At 49.1% G+C, this 18,393-nt stretch overlaps 1 protein-coding gene across 4 annotated transcripts in view; it reads right to left on the minus strand.

Annotated features, from left to right (window-relative positions):
- The window catches only part of LOC116844593 (homeobox protein homothorax), a 550,706-nt gene that overhangs the window by 292,206 nt on the left and 240,107 nt on the right, over positions 1 to 18,393 (minus strand). For all 4 annotated transcript variants that reach the window (XM_032816349.1, XM_032816350.1, XM_032816348.1 and 1 more), the window contains exon 8: positions 3,931 to 3,939. In XM_032816349.1, the coding sequence (XP_032672240.1) occupies positions 3,931 to 3,939 (9 nt within the window). The remainder of the gene's footprint in view (positions 1 to 3,930; positions 3,940 to 18,393) is intronic.

An 18,393-nucleotide genomic window follows, 5' to 3' on the forward strand; every position in this document is an offset into this window, starting at 1 on the left:
GCAAAAGAATGAAGAAAAACCACGAAAAGAAGCTAATAGAAGAAAATTCAAATAGAAGAATAGAAAGTAAATAAAATATATAATATAATAGGCAAAAATCTTAATTTGATGGAGATCTTACACACCATGAGGGGGGAAACAGAAAGAGAACGGCAATATCTGCGCAACTTAAGTTTATCTTACTGACATGGCATCACCGAAATCGCCGCGATTACGTCCGAGCCGGTCGGTCTCGCGGCGTCCAATAAAGTATAAGACACGCATCGTAAACCGCGCGACTCGCCCCCAAATTTAATCCCAACGTTCTCGCGTCGACTACCGAATTTTTTAATTAACCGCCCATCCGCGCGCGCATGATTTACCGCGGCGCTCGACGATTCAGCGGCGCGTCGCTCGTGATCGTATTTTTATAAGGACGAACGGCGCGAAATTAATTTCCTTCCGACGCGACGCGTCGGCGCGAGATTAATCTCGCGCGGATCGCCGAACGCGAACGCGCGTATTAAATTATTAAGTACGCCCCTCCCTCTCGGCTTTCTCACGTTCGCTCGTCTCATCATGCCGTGACTGCGGAAAATAAACTGGGTGCCCACGTGTGCGCGGAATATCTCCACAGTTGTGTTCGGATTAAAAGAAGAAAAAAAAACAATCTCGAGTGCACAAAAAGCACTTCAACTGTGGAAGGTATTCAACCCTTTCGCTACCAACGGGACATACATGTCTCACGATATATGTTTCCATCACCATTGATAATTATTCGAAACCTTATTTAAAACCTTATTCGATTGAACAAACAGCTTTTTTGATATTGAGAAAATTACTCTATTACTCTACTTATTATCGTTGAGACAAATTCATTCCCCTAAAAATAAAAAAAAAAATAAAAAAGTGGAACATCAGTGTCCCGACTTTATCCCTTTGGCATAAACATAAAATTTTTAACTTATTTTTCCTAAAACTACATTATATATATTAATATATTTAATGAAGTGAAATTAAAACAAAAAAATTTTACGTTTGAGAACCAAAATTAGTAGCGAAAGGATTAAAGACCAAATCAATAAGAATGTTCAGAGTTAGGTGCATATCCAGGTATTGCTGCATCATTTACTCGCTAAATTTCTTCGAGTAAATTCTCACTCAAAACGAACGAAAATTTGCTCCGACTGACAACGAAATTGACACTGCCCAGCATTAATATTTCTACTTTACGCATGCCACAACGGAAATCATCGATCGACACTTCCCTGGCGCTTTCTGGCATCCGCGAGCTTAATCGCCCGAGTATGCCGTCCGTAATCCAACGATCGATGCACGATCCGAACACCGTCCATCTAAAGCTTCGTGCGCCCATAACGGGCGCTCGTGCCGCGGGCGTTAATGAATACTTAAAGTCACGACCGGTAATTACGCTTTAAACGTCGTAGCTAGATGTCTGACGGCGAGTGCAGGTACGTGTATTTCGTGTACAGCGCGCGCTCGTTCGCATCGAGGGACTCACGTGTACTGCCAGGACGAAAGAAAGCGAAGCCGAGGAGCGCGATCGGGAATGCACAATGGCGAACATTATGCGAGGAGAGGCCGACTGCGTGAGTTAAAACTTAACTCGAGCTTCTACGGCCAACTCTTTCCTTCTCTCTCTCTCTCTCTCTCTCTCTCTCTCATTCTCACTCTCACTCACTCTCTCTTCCACCTCGATTATCTTTTTCTCCCTCGGTCGCGCCTCCTTCTCCCGCGCTTTCTCATCCATTTCGTCGGCCCGCTCTGCACATGTGTGTGCGCGCGCGATCGTAAAAAAATGCAACTAATTAACGACCAAAAAGTGAGGCCAGCAGGAAGGTTTTTGCCGCGACCGCGAGAGAGAAGGTTCGGGCTGTCCGAACCTTCAACTGGAAGTGCTTGACCGTACATCGCGCCTTCTTCTTCGTTTCGCATCTCCGATAACCATCGACCGGCGATCCGTACGAAAACGAGCGCGTTCTCTCGCGACGAGACTCTCCACTTCTCTCTTCAGTTGCGCTTCGTCAAACGGCCAATTCGCGGCCAATCGCCGATAATTACTCGAGAATTGAGACGGAACGCGAGAGAATCGCGAGGTCTCTCTCTCTTCTCTCGATAACTGCAAGATCGCGCGCTGATTGACACGCAACGTCGGCGATGACGTGTTCGCGTCTCGTCGGGATCAGCGTATCCATAAATTTCACGTGGCTCTTACACGATCGGATGATTGACGTCAGATCACACGCCGTCGACGTGAAATGATCTGATCGGGCGGTAATGAAGTATTAATGAGACGACTGCAACGATATCTCCACCTCCATTTCGCGGAGATAGATCGCGCGAGTTTTTGCAGCCAGGGGATTAATGACAGTCGCACGGAGTTGTTGAGGACTATACCCCGCGGTAAGGTAGATGAGTGCCACTCGTGCGAGATTGTTATTACCCGTACGTCGTTTGTATCCTCGGTTTCCTATTCTTCGCGATTAACCAACAGCGCCACACGTCGTTACCCGGTTTGCTGCGGCGAAAAGCAATATAAGGCATTAATATTTATGGGCTACCATTCCCGCGAGCATCGGATTTTACCATCTATGCATTAAATACAGCGTTAATGACTGCTGGAGTAAGTACAGTGTATAACGAGTGTAAAATGCACGTAACGAGCGCGGCATAATTAATCCGCGCTAACGTCGAGAAAGAAAGAGAGGGAGAAGGAGAGAGAGAGAGAGAGAGTAAGAAAGAAAGAGGCACCATTAGTTTGAGAAGAGATAGGAGTAAATCGGCATTTTCGAAGACTAAGCGCATTCCGAATTAGCCGTATACACGCCGACGTTGACTCTCGCTCGAGTAAAGTGAGCAACTTTGTTGCAAAAGGAAGAAAGAAACAAGTAAAAAGAAAAACACAGCGTATAAAGAAGAAGGGATCGTCGCCGCCGCCGCCGACGACGACGGCGGCGGCGGCGGCGGAGGCGGCGCGATAATGCGGTTAACGACAGATCTGCGAGCGGGCCCGATCTCGTCGTCGAGAGCGCGCCATCCGCGCGCGCGCGCGATCCGCCTCGCCTGCAATCTAATTAATCTAATTAAACCGAAGCGTCTCGTTATTGCGCGCGGCGCGCGCGCGCCATACGCGCAAGAGGGAATTAAGGGGAAGAAGAAACATAAGAGAGTGGCCATTGCGCGCTCGTAACAGATCGGTAACGCAAGATCGTCTCACCGATCCCCCGTCGTTCAAACCGTGTCGCCGACAGCCAACGAGATCCATTAAGAGGATTATTATCGAATCGAGCGATCGCCGTTCCCTCTCGCTTAAAACCCGACTCAAAGTGCGTCTCTTTCTTTCTTGCTTTCTTTTTTCTCTTCTCTCTCTCTCTCTCTCTCTCTCTCTCTCTCTCTCTCTCTGTCTCTGTTTCTCCGCTACATTCTGCGGACGATATCCGAATTTAATCGCGCTTAATTTATTCGAGCCCGCGGACGAGCATTTGACGAAATAAAAATAAGCTGGAATTCGATCGCGCGGATCCGGGGAACAAATTTCTTTTACGATCGTCCGGCTTGGCGCGATTCGGTGCCCCGGCCTCTTAACAGTGAACATTCTTTTTAATTACAACCGTATCGCGCATTCACACGTGCGTGCGTTTCGTGTTGGGCAATCTTGTGTCGTGGCACGAACGTTACATGAGCGAGAGCCGACCGATCATGTTCGTTCGTACGTCTGTTCGAGTTTTCTCGACCGAGAGTCGATCACGACGGAGCAAACCCTCAAATCTATCTACTTCTCGTGCACGGGAGATTACCGGTTCTAACCAACCGCTTCGTTAATTGCAATAATTAAGCCGCGGAATGGATGGCGCGGGAGATGTTCGTTTCTGTTACGCTTACCAGCGATGCTGCTTGGCTATGCGTTATCCAAAAGAAAGATCCACTTACCCATAGCATCTGAAACAAAAACGGAGACATGATTTTAGTGAACGTCGCTGAAGTATAAGAATAACGATCTATTTTGTTGCCTCAGTGTGCAGTGTCGAGTATTAGCCGGTTGAAATTTCCTTTGTCTAAGATATAATCGGCCAGTCAATAACTAAAATTAATCAACCGCGTCACATATAAAATCACGAATAATTTCGTCTATTGATCGATGTAATTAATTACTAATCAAGCTCTGCTGTGATTGATTCTACACTGATCAATAATTGATCTCCTCAATTAATGAAATTATTTGTGACTTTACACATGACGATATTAATTAATTTTGATTATTGATTCGTTGATTATTATTATAAACTTTAAAAATCTTCCTCGATCAGTGCCCAACATTGCCTCAGTAATGAACCCGATCAAACATTCACGCTGATCTTTATTCAATCGATCACAAATATCGATAGCAAAATTTTCTCTACGGACAAATATCCGTCCAGATTAAGAATATCCGTAGGTTATATACGACTGTCGTATGGAAGATAAACTCGGAGATATCTTGGTCGCAAGGTATCGACCTAATGACACGGGTTTCGCCTTTCCGCCTCGTCATCGTCCCTAAATTCCGCGCGGTGTACGGCGCGGTTCACGGCGTGGAGTCCTCCCTTTCTCCCTCCCTCCCACTCTCGGTAAGAACGACTTTATGTGCAGCGCGCACTGCAAGGCAACCGTGTGCGCGCGAGCGCACGGCTAATTCTGCACTAATTGCCCGACGGCGTTAAAGAGCGTTTCAGTAAGGGGAAAAAAGTCGCTTCTCCCGCGCAAAGGAGGATCAAGGGCGTGAATGGCGTTTTTCTTCTCTCCCCGACCCGTGATTTCATGCGATCACAGATGAAAGTCGAAATGATTACCGCGCATACACTTTGTCCGACGGGTAAGGAGGCGGGGGAGGAGGGAAGGAGTAAGGACGGGAGAGGGACATTGAAGTGGTCCAGAGTGTGTTTCTTCCAGGTCGATCGGTCGATACCTCGACGGTGGTCGCTGGAGCGGCGCGCACAGCGCGTAATTCAGATCGTTTTTCTATTAAATAAAGAATCGGCGCTCTCTAATTGCCTTATTGTGAGCGCGCGAGTCACGTAAGGCATAGCCGCCGCGATAAATCATAAGCAAAGACCAGCCCCCGACATGGAGCGGCTCAGAACGACTGAATGAAACCTTGCGAAACAAACGAGCGCCGTGCTCCGTGCCGCCGACTAGTAATATCCATTCTTACTAATCACTGCTCGAAATATCGGCACGACGGCGTTGCAAGGGAGACCTCGCGTCAGCTGCAAGCCGCGAGAGCAGAAGCGAGATAGCCGGCAGGCAACGACGCGACGATTCTGCTACGCGAAATCGACGGGTTTAACCGCGCGCGCGCGCGCGCGCGCGAAAATCACAGAAGCGTCGCCGATGTATGGCCGGCCGGCAAAGCCGCGGCGCTCTCGCGCGAGGCTTTATTTAAACTGGAAGCCCGAACGGTCACTCATAACTCCTCGAGATAATCTCCGCGTGGGCAAGACCCCGGCGGCCTCCTCCACCACCTCCATCTCCTCCGTACGTCTCTCTCGCCCTCGTATCTACCTTCGTCTATCTCTATTTATTATTCTTAGGCGTGTGTCTCCGCGGAGCGAGAGATAGGCTCGTCGTTTGTCCGCTCTCGCAAGCGCACGTGTACGTGCAGCGTGCGCGTACATGCGACGACATGCGGGCGCGTGTTAGTGTAGGTAGAGCATGGGCGAGAGCATTTTTCGCGCACCCCGTCCTCTTCCACGGCCGGCTGGTCGCTCTCGGTTGTTCCGCGAGAGCGAGGCGAACGAGGCGAGCTCGTATACGGGCTGACTAACCCATTAGCGCCTCGGCTGCCGATCGACATGGCGAATCGATCGATAAAAGCCACGGCGAACACTTCCTGCCGATAGGCCGGCCATCGGCAACGCTCCTTTCGCAGCGGCCGATCGACCGGAGAAAGAAAGAACCGCTTCAGCCGCGGTTATCGCGAAATGAGCAACGCCGAGCGCGACGTAGAATCTTGTATCGCGCGGCGTGAATACGGCTGACAATCTGTGTCTCGATTCGAGAGGCCACAAAGCGTGCAACGGTCTGTCACGTCAATCTCAAGGATACAACGAATCGGCCGGGAACGGTGGAAAAGTCGACGTGAGAACCAATTAGTCCTCATTACCGATCCGGTGACTTGCGCGCGCGCCAACGTTATCTTCCTTTCGGGGCGGACAAAAATAGCCTCATCGTTTGAGTAATGACGAAACTTGCGGAACTAGGAGATAAGATTAATTAGTTTTTATTAGTGATTCAGAGAGTTGCACTAAGTGCTGTCAGCGTGTCTCTTTCTTTCTCTCTTTCACTGGGAAGAAAAATAACTTGCTTCGGCTTTAAATAATGACCGAGCTTCTAGAGACGAAACACGCAGAGACGTACATACGTTCAGCTGCTATTCTCGCGGCCCTCGCGAGGATGCCAATAATTCGTCCGTCGTGAAAATAGAAGCGCAGCGGCGGCGATAGGCGGGCGGTTGGTTGGTTGAAGTGTAAACGGAGAAATAACTATAAATTAGCGATTACGGGAATTCGACGCGAGATACGGTGTGGGTGGCGAGCGGAAAAAGGGGTGAGAATTGGCCGCGTATCTGTAGAACGTTACCGGCGAAATACGCGGTGGATGCGATAAATGACGCGATGACAACAGGCGGCCACCATAAATTCGCCTGTAATCGTTGCCGCAGTTGCCAAAGGCGAATCCTCGCCCGAGCGACGCCGGGCGATTCTCGAATCCGCGCGAGCGTCTCGGATCCGACGTCGTTTATCGACACACATCGCTCTCCTGCAAACATCGCCGGGGACAATGGCCTTGCTGCTCCCTCGCGACCCGCCATCCGCGGCACGCGCGCTGAATAAACGAGACATTTCGCGCTCCGCCGCGAAATGCGACATGAATAGACGGTTGCGTTTTATTTGAGAGATTAATCGCTGCTTCGTATCTATATGCCGCCCTCGAGACGCGCGTCTCACTCTGATACACAAACGCGACGCGCCCCGGTCCTAAATAAACGAGCAGAGTGACATAACGTTACTCGGCCGATTAAACGGGTCAATCGTCATCTGACATCTAGACATTGGTATCGTAGACAAAAGGAACAATTGAACGACTTGACCGCGATCTCGCGTTCAAGCGCACAATGCCCGTCGAAATTCTCGCGCGTAAGAACGCGAAGTAAAGAACATTTTCTCCGATTATATCGTCGCTCTCTCGGGAATAAGTGAACTCGGGCCGCGGGCAGTGCGCGATCCGTCCCTGTTTCGTGTGGACGACGAGGAGGCGCGAGGGGCCAACAGCCGGCGGCTGAATTTCCGAGATGGTTTCTGCCGATCCGGGCTTAATTTGTAGCACGTTCTTGCGACCAGGGGCGACGAGGTCCATTCGATCCTCGTCTCGTGGCGTTAGCCGGGTTAGTTAGCGCGACTCAAGGCGACTGCTGATGCCCGCCGCTTCTTGCCGCGCGGCCCATTTTTGCCGCTAAAACATCGTCCCTAATTAATCTACTCGGTCCCTCCCGGGAGCGCAGCGGAGCGCTTGCACCAGCGCTAATATGGACGAACGGTGACAATGGCCAGAAGCGAGCCCGGGGAATCCGCCGAATTCGACGGCGTGGCGAGCGATCGGCAAGAAAAAGCCGCTGCCGACGCTTAACACCATCCAAAAGGACTACGCCGACGATGAAGGCCGGCCGGTGTCCGGCCGTAATGGCTATTTGTGCGTGCGGGACCGAAAACGTATGAGGCGTACTTAACGTCTCACTCGGATGTACAGCGCACTTATTCCGAGAGAAAGCCGAGCGACGTTCGAGCTGACGCTCCAACGGCGAACGGACGAGAAAAGTGAGACAATTAAAGCAAAAGTGCCAATTTTCGGATCCATTCTTGCTGGCCTTTTTGCTCTTTCAATACAAATATTTGAACTTTCTCTCTCAACATAAAAAAACATATGTATATACATATATTGAATATATACATATATTCTATTTAAACGTTTAAATATTCGTGTTCAAAGACTAAAACAGTACATTGAAAAAAAAGTTTGGTAATACTTACCAAATGCGTTTTATCATACTATTTGGTAAATAGTAACCAATATAGTAAATGTTACCAAACGTTTGGTAATAATTACAAAATTGTTAGTAACATTAACTTTCATATAGTAACATTTACTTCTTATATTTAGTTGATACTATTTTACTAAATATAATAACTATAACACAGGTTGGATAATTATTATCAGAAATTTTTCTCAGTGTAAGAATGTCCAGGATTAGGCGCGTGTTTCGGACATTGGTACTTTTACTTTGTCGAATCAAAATTTTTGCCCTATTTTCGACCTTTCCAACATTCCGATCTTTCGAACTTTCCAACATTTGTGTTCTGAAGAGTTAGTATATGTGTTTAATAAACAAGAAAATTGAATTCTTATTTAGTATCTCCAAGTGACAGAAAAATATCATAGTGTACTTTTCGTACTTAGTAGGTTAAATAGAAGCACGAATCTTTATATACGAAAATTAAGTCCCTTGCTTTTGCGAGTGTCCGTCACGGACCGACGATATCTCGGTCGCGAAAAGGAATAGTCGACCATGATAATCGAGGGATTCAATGTGGAATCCGCCGAATTCGCCGGTGGCCGTTCTCCGAGCGGGAGAAAAAGACGCTCGACGCCGCAGCGACGATGACGCTGTTGCAACGGCAGGAGGAAAGGGAGGAAGGGCGAAGTCCGCTAATGGGAATTTGCGAGACGGCCGTGACGCTCTCCGAAAACGTACGGGATGCACTTAACGTCTCACTCGAATGTCAGCGCGACTCAAAAACCGCGCGCCGATGGGGAACTGGTTCGCAGGTGGCATCGTAAGTTCAAGCTAGCCGAGGTAACAGTCCTGAAAGGGCGGGCGGGGACGCGCGGTTAATTGGGATAATCGGCACAGTAAATCCGCCGAACGAGCCCTGCATTCGGCTATAGTATCTCTATCGCAGCGGCTTCTCATCTCACGCGGCGGAATGCCGCGACGAAAGAAACGCGTGACGTTCGCGAAAAAGCGGCGCCGGGTGCATAATCTCGCCTCCAAGGGAATGATTCTTCGTGTCCTCGATCCCACGACGCGGTAAGTTCAATTTGTCCGCGAGAACGACGAGACGCGACAACAGCTCTTCGACTTATGAGCAGCATGCAGAACGCGAGAGAAAGAGAAAGAAAGAGAGAGCGCAAAAGTCTGCGCGATGCCGATCGAGACGTAGGACTCCTGCGAAAAGATGAGTTGGGATTTCCAATTGCCTTTTAGATCTCCTTAACCCTTTCAACGCAGGCATCTGGCGGAAGACATTAAGGGCACACAAGTACAAATTTACACCAGCGGTTTTTGCCGACTTATAACTCGCCTCCGAATTGATCGACTTTAATCTTTAATTTTTTAAATTGAAAAAAGAAGGTTAAAAATTTGACGATGATGGTATAAAAGCTGATGAAAAAGTAATGTAAGAGTGAAAAACTGATTTACGTTTGATTGTATTTTTCCAAAAAAAACACTTTTCGAAGAAATCTATGGTGCAAGTTTGCACCACAATGCACTCAAAGTGTTAAATTAGCATCGCTCATGTCCTTTGACTTTCGGCAAATCGATCGACTGACTCTATACATACCAATGAGAAGAGGATGCCGTTGTTTATTTAAAAATGCAAAGAATCGTTGTCTCTTTGACACATTTCCGGCAACGAAATGTTTCCAAAGACGTTCGTGATTTCGCTTCTCAGCAGCAAAGTTATTTCGGGTAGTAATCGTTTTAAGATCCAACGACGAGCAAATTTTCCGATAGAGAGAGGGGGGGAGGGAGAAAAGGAGTACGAGATCGTATTCGTAGTTGATGTATCAATGAATAATTAATATCGACACACGGTTCTCATCAAGTGATAAGAGAACGAATCGCACTTAGCTCTCGAAAGGATTAAAGTTGTCACGTCGCACACTCAATTTTCAATTTTCGGATAATTTTCGCGGATTCTCAACATCCGTATCTATTACATGCTTATGAAAAATTGAAGAGGACGAGATGACGAGACTTCATTAGAATTTAAACCGCGCAGTCAACGTGATTAAGTCGCATTAAGCCGGGAGTGGGTTGCGTTAAACCGCGGGGAAAAATTGAAGTCTCGCGAAAACCGCGAAAGACTAATGGGTATATGCGACTTAATTGGCATTACTGCAAATGTCAGGAGGTACGAAAATAGACGTTTACGATGCGAGAGGCGGATTGACGGCTTGGAAACGGCGAGGAGAGAATGAGCATCCGCGCGCCGCGCGTGGCCGCGGGTGGCGGTAATTCTCGGGCGGAATGACGCGAACGCGACAAATACACGTGGATAATTAACGCGATTTAAAGCATCGCGTCCGGCAGAGCGTGCCAAGTGACAAGGACTCGATAAGTAGCGCTCCTGATATCGCTGCGACTGCCGCCGCGAGAAACGTGAAACTAGCAAGCGAGCAGGAAGTGTGTGTCCACTCGCCTTGTGCGGAAAAAGAAGCAAATAGCAGTCGTGACACACGAGGTGTCGCGAGTACGAAGGGCGAACTCGACGAACAGTCAGTAAGTGTGTCGAGAGTTCGCCCCTCAGAACACTTTGCAAGTCATCGTGTCGTAACTGCGAGGAAAGCGTAATTAACGAATACTCGCTGCTCGTTGTCGCATACAACTGACCTCGCGTGTCAAAAAAATGTCTTTCCTTTCTCTGCCTTCTTTGTTTGCTCTTGACATTTTTTCGTCTCACGAATTCTCATTATATTTCCATCGTATATGTGCACGCGTGTAAATCTATACGCCAAACAGACAATCGATTAAGATCTGTCTACCTGCAAAATCGTCAGTCGCGGTGCATCAAAGCAGGAAATTCAGCGCGAGTCCGCTCGTTTCCCTCTGCCTCTCTGCGACTATAATTATCGCGAATCGTCGACACCGGGAGGCGTGAATTCGACAAGCGGCTTAGTAAAAGCGACTCCGCGTCCCGCTCTTCCGTCTTTGGCGATCCTGCTGGACCGTGAGGGCGGATAGGCAAAAACGCGCGGCGTTTCCGCTCGCGGACGGCCGACGAACCGGATGAGAGAGCGCGAAACTAGATCGATCTCTTTTTTCCTTTTCTTTTTCGAGCACAAAGTCGGATCGCGCGGTGCGTGTGGTGTCGAGTGGTTAATTGGTGTTCTATGAATTTGACGGCGATTACCGCGAAGCGACGAGCCGAACCAGCGAGCTAGTTCGCTTCTTGCGGTTGCGCCGAGGACCGGTAGGGAACTGGTGTGGACCCGGGCGGCTTCCAACTCGTGGAATTTTAATTATAAATTAGTTGATTAACTCAATAGTGTTTTTGCTGCTGGCGACAGTGTCCTCGGAGCTTCGGCCGCGCCGGTATCCGTGCCTCACGTATGTGCGTGCGTGCGTCACGCACACTCCTGGGGAATATGCCGCGGCTTCGTTCGACAGAGGTTCTCCTCTGAGAGATCGCGCGCGAGAATGTCCCCGGGAGAAAGCCGATCGGGAATTCTTCTGTGCGACACGAGCAGGACGATAACGAAATCGTCCAATCGCGCCCAACGTCGCGGCGCTGTCATTAATCGGACCACCAATATCGCCGTGCTGCGATGAGGCGCGTCGAAATGAACACTCGAAGAAGACACGATGGTGGCGACTATGCTGAGAAAAAAAATACCTGAATATTTATTTGTGGGATATAAAATTTATTTCCAAGTGTGTTTTTCTTCAGTGAAGCAAGATTTATTTCCGCGAGATAATGTTCATTTCAGCGCGAACAAACTTTATATCTTACAAATAAATTTCCAAATATTTTTCCTAGTGCATATATATATATATATATATATATATAGATGACAACTATGTAGTTGTGTGAGTTTTATATGTGGAAACTTATATGTACAATTTAATAAATTATTTTGTATTCATTGTAATCAAAACTGAGTGGTTATGGGAACTACGTAATAGTTCTCGTAATCATGTAGCTTTAATTGCAACAACTACAAAATAGTTCATTAAACAGTTAATTCTACATACAAAACTCGTATGAGAGGATATTATAGTCTCTTTTCTTTCATACACTTGTTTAAAGGCCAATTTTTTGATATCACATATTAGTTTCTGAAATATAAATGGCACGCGTGAAATAAAGAAACAGCGAATCGCTGTAAAATGTCAATCTATTTTTCGCTTACAAGATTCCATAATAATTTTTGCTACGAAATTCTCTCTCCGCGTAGTTGTCGTGTCTTTTCGTCTGAATGTAGGCAAGCGATAATGGAAACGCTTAAGGTATTCGTCATTCGGGCTCATGAATTGGGAATGTGTCGCGACGTGTGTGCTCGCGAGGCGGTTCTTCCCGGTGAGGACGTCCGGCGTCAGGTTCTCGGGAAAGAAAACGGGGTCTCCGAAAACGTCGCGCTCGTTTCGCGCGGCAGGTGCGATACGCGCCGCCGTGGCGAGCGCCGCCTGTGCGTGCACATAATTCCGGTGCACATACGGACACCGTCGAGCGCATGGAACACCTCTGCGACCACTTGCTACACACGCGCGCTCCTCCTTTATTTATTTTTTTTGCGACCGCGCGTTTCTTTCGCTTATGTAACTAAACGCACGCGGGGAGTAATCGGGAGCTCGCCGGATAAATTGCGCGCGGAGACGGCGGCGGCGGCGGGTAAAAGTTGTCGAGCAACGCGAATTTTTATAAAACAGACAGTTCGCGCCAGATCGCGTGTGAGGCTCGCTCCCCGGCCGGGGAATGCCGTGGACATTGTTGGACAACACACTTCTCTCCCGTTCAGAGTCCGAATGGTTTTTCTTTAGCTCGTCTCCGATAACCCGCTACAAGAGCGGGTTCTGACTACAAGAGCGAAGCAAGACGAATATTTCGCGCGAAAAGATCCGGGTTTGATCTCGGCGCGACGAGTTTCCCGCCACGCCAGTGCCGGTAGGTCGAGTTGAGAACCTACGACGATCCGTAGATACCTAAGGTTCGGAGGAGTCCTGCGAACACGAGGAGACGAGAGCACAATGGTCGCGAAGACTCGGTCGCGCCAATGTCCTCTCGTCGCCTCGTCGGCACGTACAGCACGCGGAGGAAAGAGTGCGTTCTGTTTCATATTAAATATGAAATATCCGACCTGATCAGAAGACGTGCTTGCGCGAACCAAGTTCTCCGATTAATGTCTCGCGAATACGCGTACGACTTCTCCTACCTGCCGAAGTAACAATGTAAAGTCGCATCCCAACGTATACGTCACGATTGTCGCTTTACTACTCTCTTAAAGTGAATCAGTGAGTAGTCACTGATATCAGTTATGAATATAGTACTAAGCACTTTCAGTGCTATACTTATAACTGCAAATCAGTGTATATTCACTGTTTTCAGTGATGTTTGACTGATTCATTTTAAGAGAGTAGGGTTCCTTTAGTCAGAGCGAGGACAAAACGTGATGATTCCTAATTGGCCCGCATCCTGTCCGCCATTTTCAGGGGTGACGTGAGAAGGAAACTCCAAGATTTGTATCAATAGTCATTACTTGAAACTTACCTCAGAGATACTTAGATTTAAACTCATGTTCCAGTTAGGTGTGAGTTTCTCAGTTGCATTGTGATTACAAATATAATGTTACATATATAATATATATTCAAGTAAGAAATTCAGATCCGACTCCAAATTCAGGTCTGACGTATCTTATATAAAAATCAAATTTCAAATAACGGCTATTAATACGAGCCTAAAACCGAAATGACGAGGCACGCAACGGCCTCTTTTTTTCTCTTTCTCATTCACTCACTCGCTCGCTCGCTTCCTCCCTACAAATGGCGAACGGTGTCCTAACTCTGACTCGGGGAACTCTACGCTTTACGAATGTATAACGCGTCGCACACGCTCCCGTATGAATCCTGACAGGAATGCGGCTCCTCCAGCCTAGGGACCACGTCGACGGAGGGAGCAGGAAAGAAAGAAAAAAAAAAAATAAACGTGAAAACGCGACCTCGCCGCCTTACAAATGTTATCGGGAGTTAATCAACATCGACGAACGCGACGCGTACGCGTCAAGTCTGTTTTCGACTCGCATAAATTATCACGAGTCGTACAGAAGTTATGTTAATCATCGTGGCAATATAGCCGCGCTCTCGAAATAAATCTCCCGCGGCGCGAATTATTTCACGGAGAGAGTTGTCTACCGACACGTGCACGACCGGATCTGGAAATACGGTCGTTTTTCGTTCATATGAGCGCGCCACGTATTAATGCCCGGTCTAACGAATTACCATAATATATTTCTAGATAAAAAATCGGACCCTCTTTTTTGTCCCCTCGCTCAATTTTTCTCTCTTTACTCTTCTTTCTTTTTTGTTTATTTTTTTTTTTGTAAAAACCGATACTGCGCAAGCAATGCATGTGTCGGAAAATCCGCCCGACCCGGAAGACAGGCGGAGTAGCGGCGGAATCGCGAAGTGAGGACGACAGGACACTTATACTCGCGGGTCAAAAGACGTCCCCCGCACGGTCCGCATACCGGGCGAACCGAACGACGCCGCAGCCGCGGCCATAGCCGCCTTCGTGCAAAAAAGTACAAAACTCGTGACCCGACTTGGAGCCCTCGGTCCTCTACCGTTCGCCTCGGAACCGCCATACTTTTTGCCGACACTCCGCGAGTGTACGGGAACGGACTGTGTCCGACGCGAGCGTCAGCAGAATGTAAGATATGCAACGCGCTCTGGTCCGTGTGCCTACCTCTCCTCCTCTGTGGGTTCGCGCGAAGTGCACGAATGGTGTCTCGCGATTTAGATAAAGCGAGAACTGTACTTTCGTCGTCGAAAGGAGGAGAAGAGAGGGAGGAAAATCTCATAAACAGAGAATCTCATATATGCGAATCGTGTTCTTTTCGCTGAGAGATGCAAACGTTTCCGCGCGATTACGCGCTACGAGATCGATGGAGGATCGTTGATTCGCGGTAACCAAGAAAGAAATCCTGCTCTGCCTACTCCTCTTCCTCGCGTCCGTTCCGCGAAAATCCGCGTCGCCGAGGATCTCGCGTCATTCTTAAGATATCTCGCGGCCATAAGGAAGCGTTTTTCGCTGGCGAGTAACAAAGAGCGACGCGTTCTCGGAAGGGCACGTCGCGAAAGGCGCCCATTGCGCTAAGTAAGAAATCAATTACGCCTGGCTGGAATCAGGTGCCGGCGAATCGCGATCTTCTAACCGCATACTCCGAATTTGCGCGCGATTAGTCCGGATCCTGCGTCAAATGGTTGGTTCGCGGTGCAACGCGGCGGCCGCGTCGCGCGTCACGGTTTTGCCTGCGTTCTTGGCGCGTCTCGTTGCGTTAACCGCGCTCAGCGCGTGGAATTCGCGCTACGTAGGAAGCGCCAAGGATACGTGCGTACCGCGAGGTAGGAGAAGGAGCAGCAGGAGGAAGAGAAGGAGGAGCAGTCAGTGAGTCGGGAGGGAGGTCTGGGGAGCAACGACTAGTTTCTTCTCCGTGTTATTATCTCCCGTGTCCGGTAAGTGCCGCGCGAGATAGCCAGGATGTGGAAGACATCATGTCGGTCCCCGGCCATTCCGCTCCGCTCTCCGCCACTATGTCCACTTAGTTATGCGGACGGTAATACTTATATATCGTATACTAACGATTCCAGGAGGTATTCCCGTCGCTGTTCTCGTCGTCGTCGTTCTCTCTCTCTCCTCTCTCGCTCGCGTTCACCAATAATTCCCACCAAGTTGGTCGCGTCGCGCCGCTTGGTATGTCGACGTGCGTATTAAATAGCAATTCAGGGACTGCGGCGATTCGACTGTATCACAACGCTATTTAACACATCGGCGAGGAAGTCGCGCGGGAAAGTCTCTCTCGTTCTCTACGTCGCGTAGCGAGAGAATTTCTGTTGCCCGTCGGCAATGTGTTAAGATGTTCGCGCGGCTATCGCGCAGAGGTGGTATATTATACAAAGCGATGATTCAATCAAACTGGTAATATGCACTTGAAGCGATGAGTGATCATCCGGGCGTCGGGTGTGTAACGAGAAGTTTTACATTAAATGTGTGTGCGTATTACGACTGTAAGATAGGCGAGAGACACAGACAGACATAGAGAGTTTGTGTCGTTTAATCCGCTTCAACGTGTTAAACAACATCTCGAGGAATCGATTAATATCACAATGAAGCCGTTACATTCCGCGGCACGGTACAAGTCGCAGACCTCGAGTTACAGTTTTGCTGATCGTTCTCGCCGTCTCTGCCTAGACGGAAAGAACGAGCGAGGAAGAGAGTCGAGGAGAGCGAAATTACGGGCTCGCGTGTCGCCGTAGCTCAAACGTCTAACCGAATTCAATAATCTCGCAAGAGAAGGGGGGAAGGGGAGAGTGAAGTCAGTCGCTTACGATGACATATCCCTGAATCACGCTCGAGACAAAGTAATGGTTCCACGGTGCAGAGGAGTCGACGACGGGAGGTAGGCGCGATCTCGCTTCCTCGCTGTCTGCATTTCTCTCTTTGTCTTTCTCTCTCTCCTTCCATCTCTCGCTCCCTTCCTCCCTCTCCCTCTCTTATCTTTGTCCAGCGCGTACAGCTACGCCCACACCATAGCCATTCGCCTTGATGGTGGCCCATACCATTACATGACTTTTGATCGCCGGCCGTTACCCCGTGTATTTGCAGTAGGTATTTGCATACCTAGTTTGTCAATGTTGCATCGACGATCTTCGAGGCTTGCTACGCCAGCACGTCGTCCTCGTCGTCGTCGTTGTAACATCTGGAGGCACCACCACCATCACCATCACGTCGACGACGACAACGACGACGACGACGACGACGAGCATGCAGTGACGACGGCATGTAACGAGATACCACGGCGATTTCACACGGGCATGCAAATCCCCTCCAGTATCGAGTTATGTCGGCTCTCCTGTCGACCAGACAGAAAGGATTCACGGGGAGAGAGAGTATGTGAAAAAAAAAGATGAGAGAGAAAGAGCGAGATGGGTGACTTGCCGACACGCCTTGCTGTTCGTGCCGGAATAGATATTATCTGGGTGAACCGTGGGAAACGGTACTTTTCCAGTTCACTTTCGATATCTCACGAGGGACACGTCTCGTTCGGATCCTCGATTTATTTGGACGACCGATGAGATCTCGGTCGACATGGCATTGACTCGTCCCAGTCGCAGCAACCATCTCCGTCCAATTCTCCAAACTTATCGTTCGTTCAAGGAGAACGCTTGATGGATAAACCCGATATAGAAATTGGCCTATCGACCATTAATGCGAATTGCTCGTCGCGGCATTTTAACGACGTTCAATGAAGCTCGGTCGTTCCGACAAGTCCTTGCTTTGCGCGAAGACTCGATCCATCGAATGCGACACTCCTCGGGAGCACGGGAACGCATGATGAGATTCCGTGGACCGAGAGAGAGCCATATGTTCCTCCGCGTTCCTGGTGTCGGTGAGATCGAACCGGCGATAACGCAGCACCGAGAGAGGAGCAGATGCTGATATAAGAATAAGAAGAAGGGTCTCGTCTTGGCGCACGGCGTGATCTGCGCGATCCTTTCTTTCCCTCCGTCCTCCTCTCGTGAGCGAAGGACGAGAGAAACGGGATGGGTTATCATTAAGTGAAATGCCGTGTCCACACTATCTCTCTCCTCGACTCTCACGCGGGACTGCTGCTCCTCCTGGCTGCTGTCGCGACCAGGATTCGTTGCCTGCGACTCCCCGGATATCGTAGCGGCGCTACGTCGACAACAGGATAATCCCTTCTCCTCTTTCTGCTCCTCCGCGCGTCATACGACGCGGTGGCTGCGCCACGAAAGACTGTGCGGGGGTTATTAATAAGGCCGTCGCGCTATCTAACGCAATTAGAGACGCAAAGTCCCGAGTCTTGTCGCGCGCCGCTGCTGGGGGCTACGTGACGAGATATCCGCGAGTGCTCTCTCAGCACCCTCCAACGCCGCGATCCGACACATCCTCCATTCTGGCCACCAGCTTCTTCTCCTTCTTCTACACTCCGCTCGCCACCTCCGTGTTTCGTCGCGGCGAGTCTGATTTATTCCAACGTTTGCGATACTTGTCGCTAATAGAGGTGTCCACCCCTCTCCTCCTGCCTCTCGCCGGGCGATTAGAAATTGTTTCCACCAGCGTGGGTTGTAAGTGAGTATTAATCTTTGCACAAACGTGCCCGCGAATCACCTCGAGTCCCTTCACCAGCTTCGAATTCGTGGGTCGCCTCGCGGCACCGTTCAATTTAAAGAGCTCGCGCTACCATTATGCACCGAGTACGTCGAAGGGATTAGGTTTTTATGCCCGCCAGCGATAAATTATCCTAATCTGTCGATGATCCCGGTTATAGAGCGAC

This window comes from Odontomachus brunneus, unplaced genomic scaffold, assembly GCF_010583005.1.
Source record: "Odontomachus brunneus isolate Ranch 3 - 2012 unplaced genomic scaffold, Obru_v1 Obru_scaffold_043, whole genome shotgun sequence".
Classification (NCBI taxonomy): Eukaryota; Metazoa; Arthropoda; class Insecta; order Hymenoptera; family Formicidae; genus Odontomachus; species Odontomachus brunneus.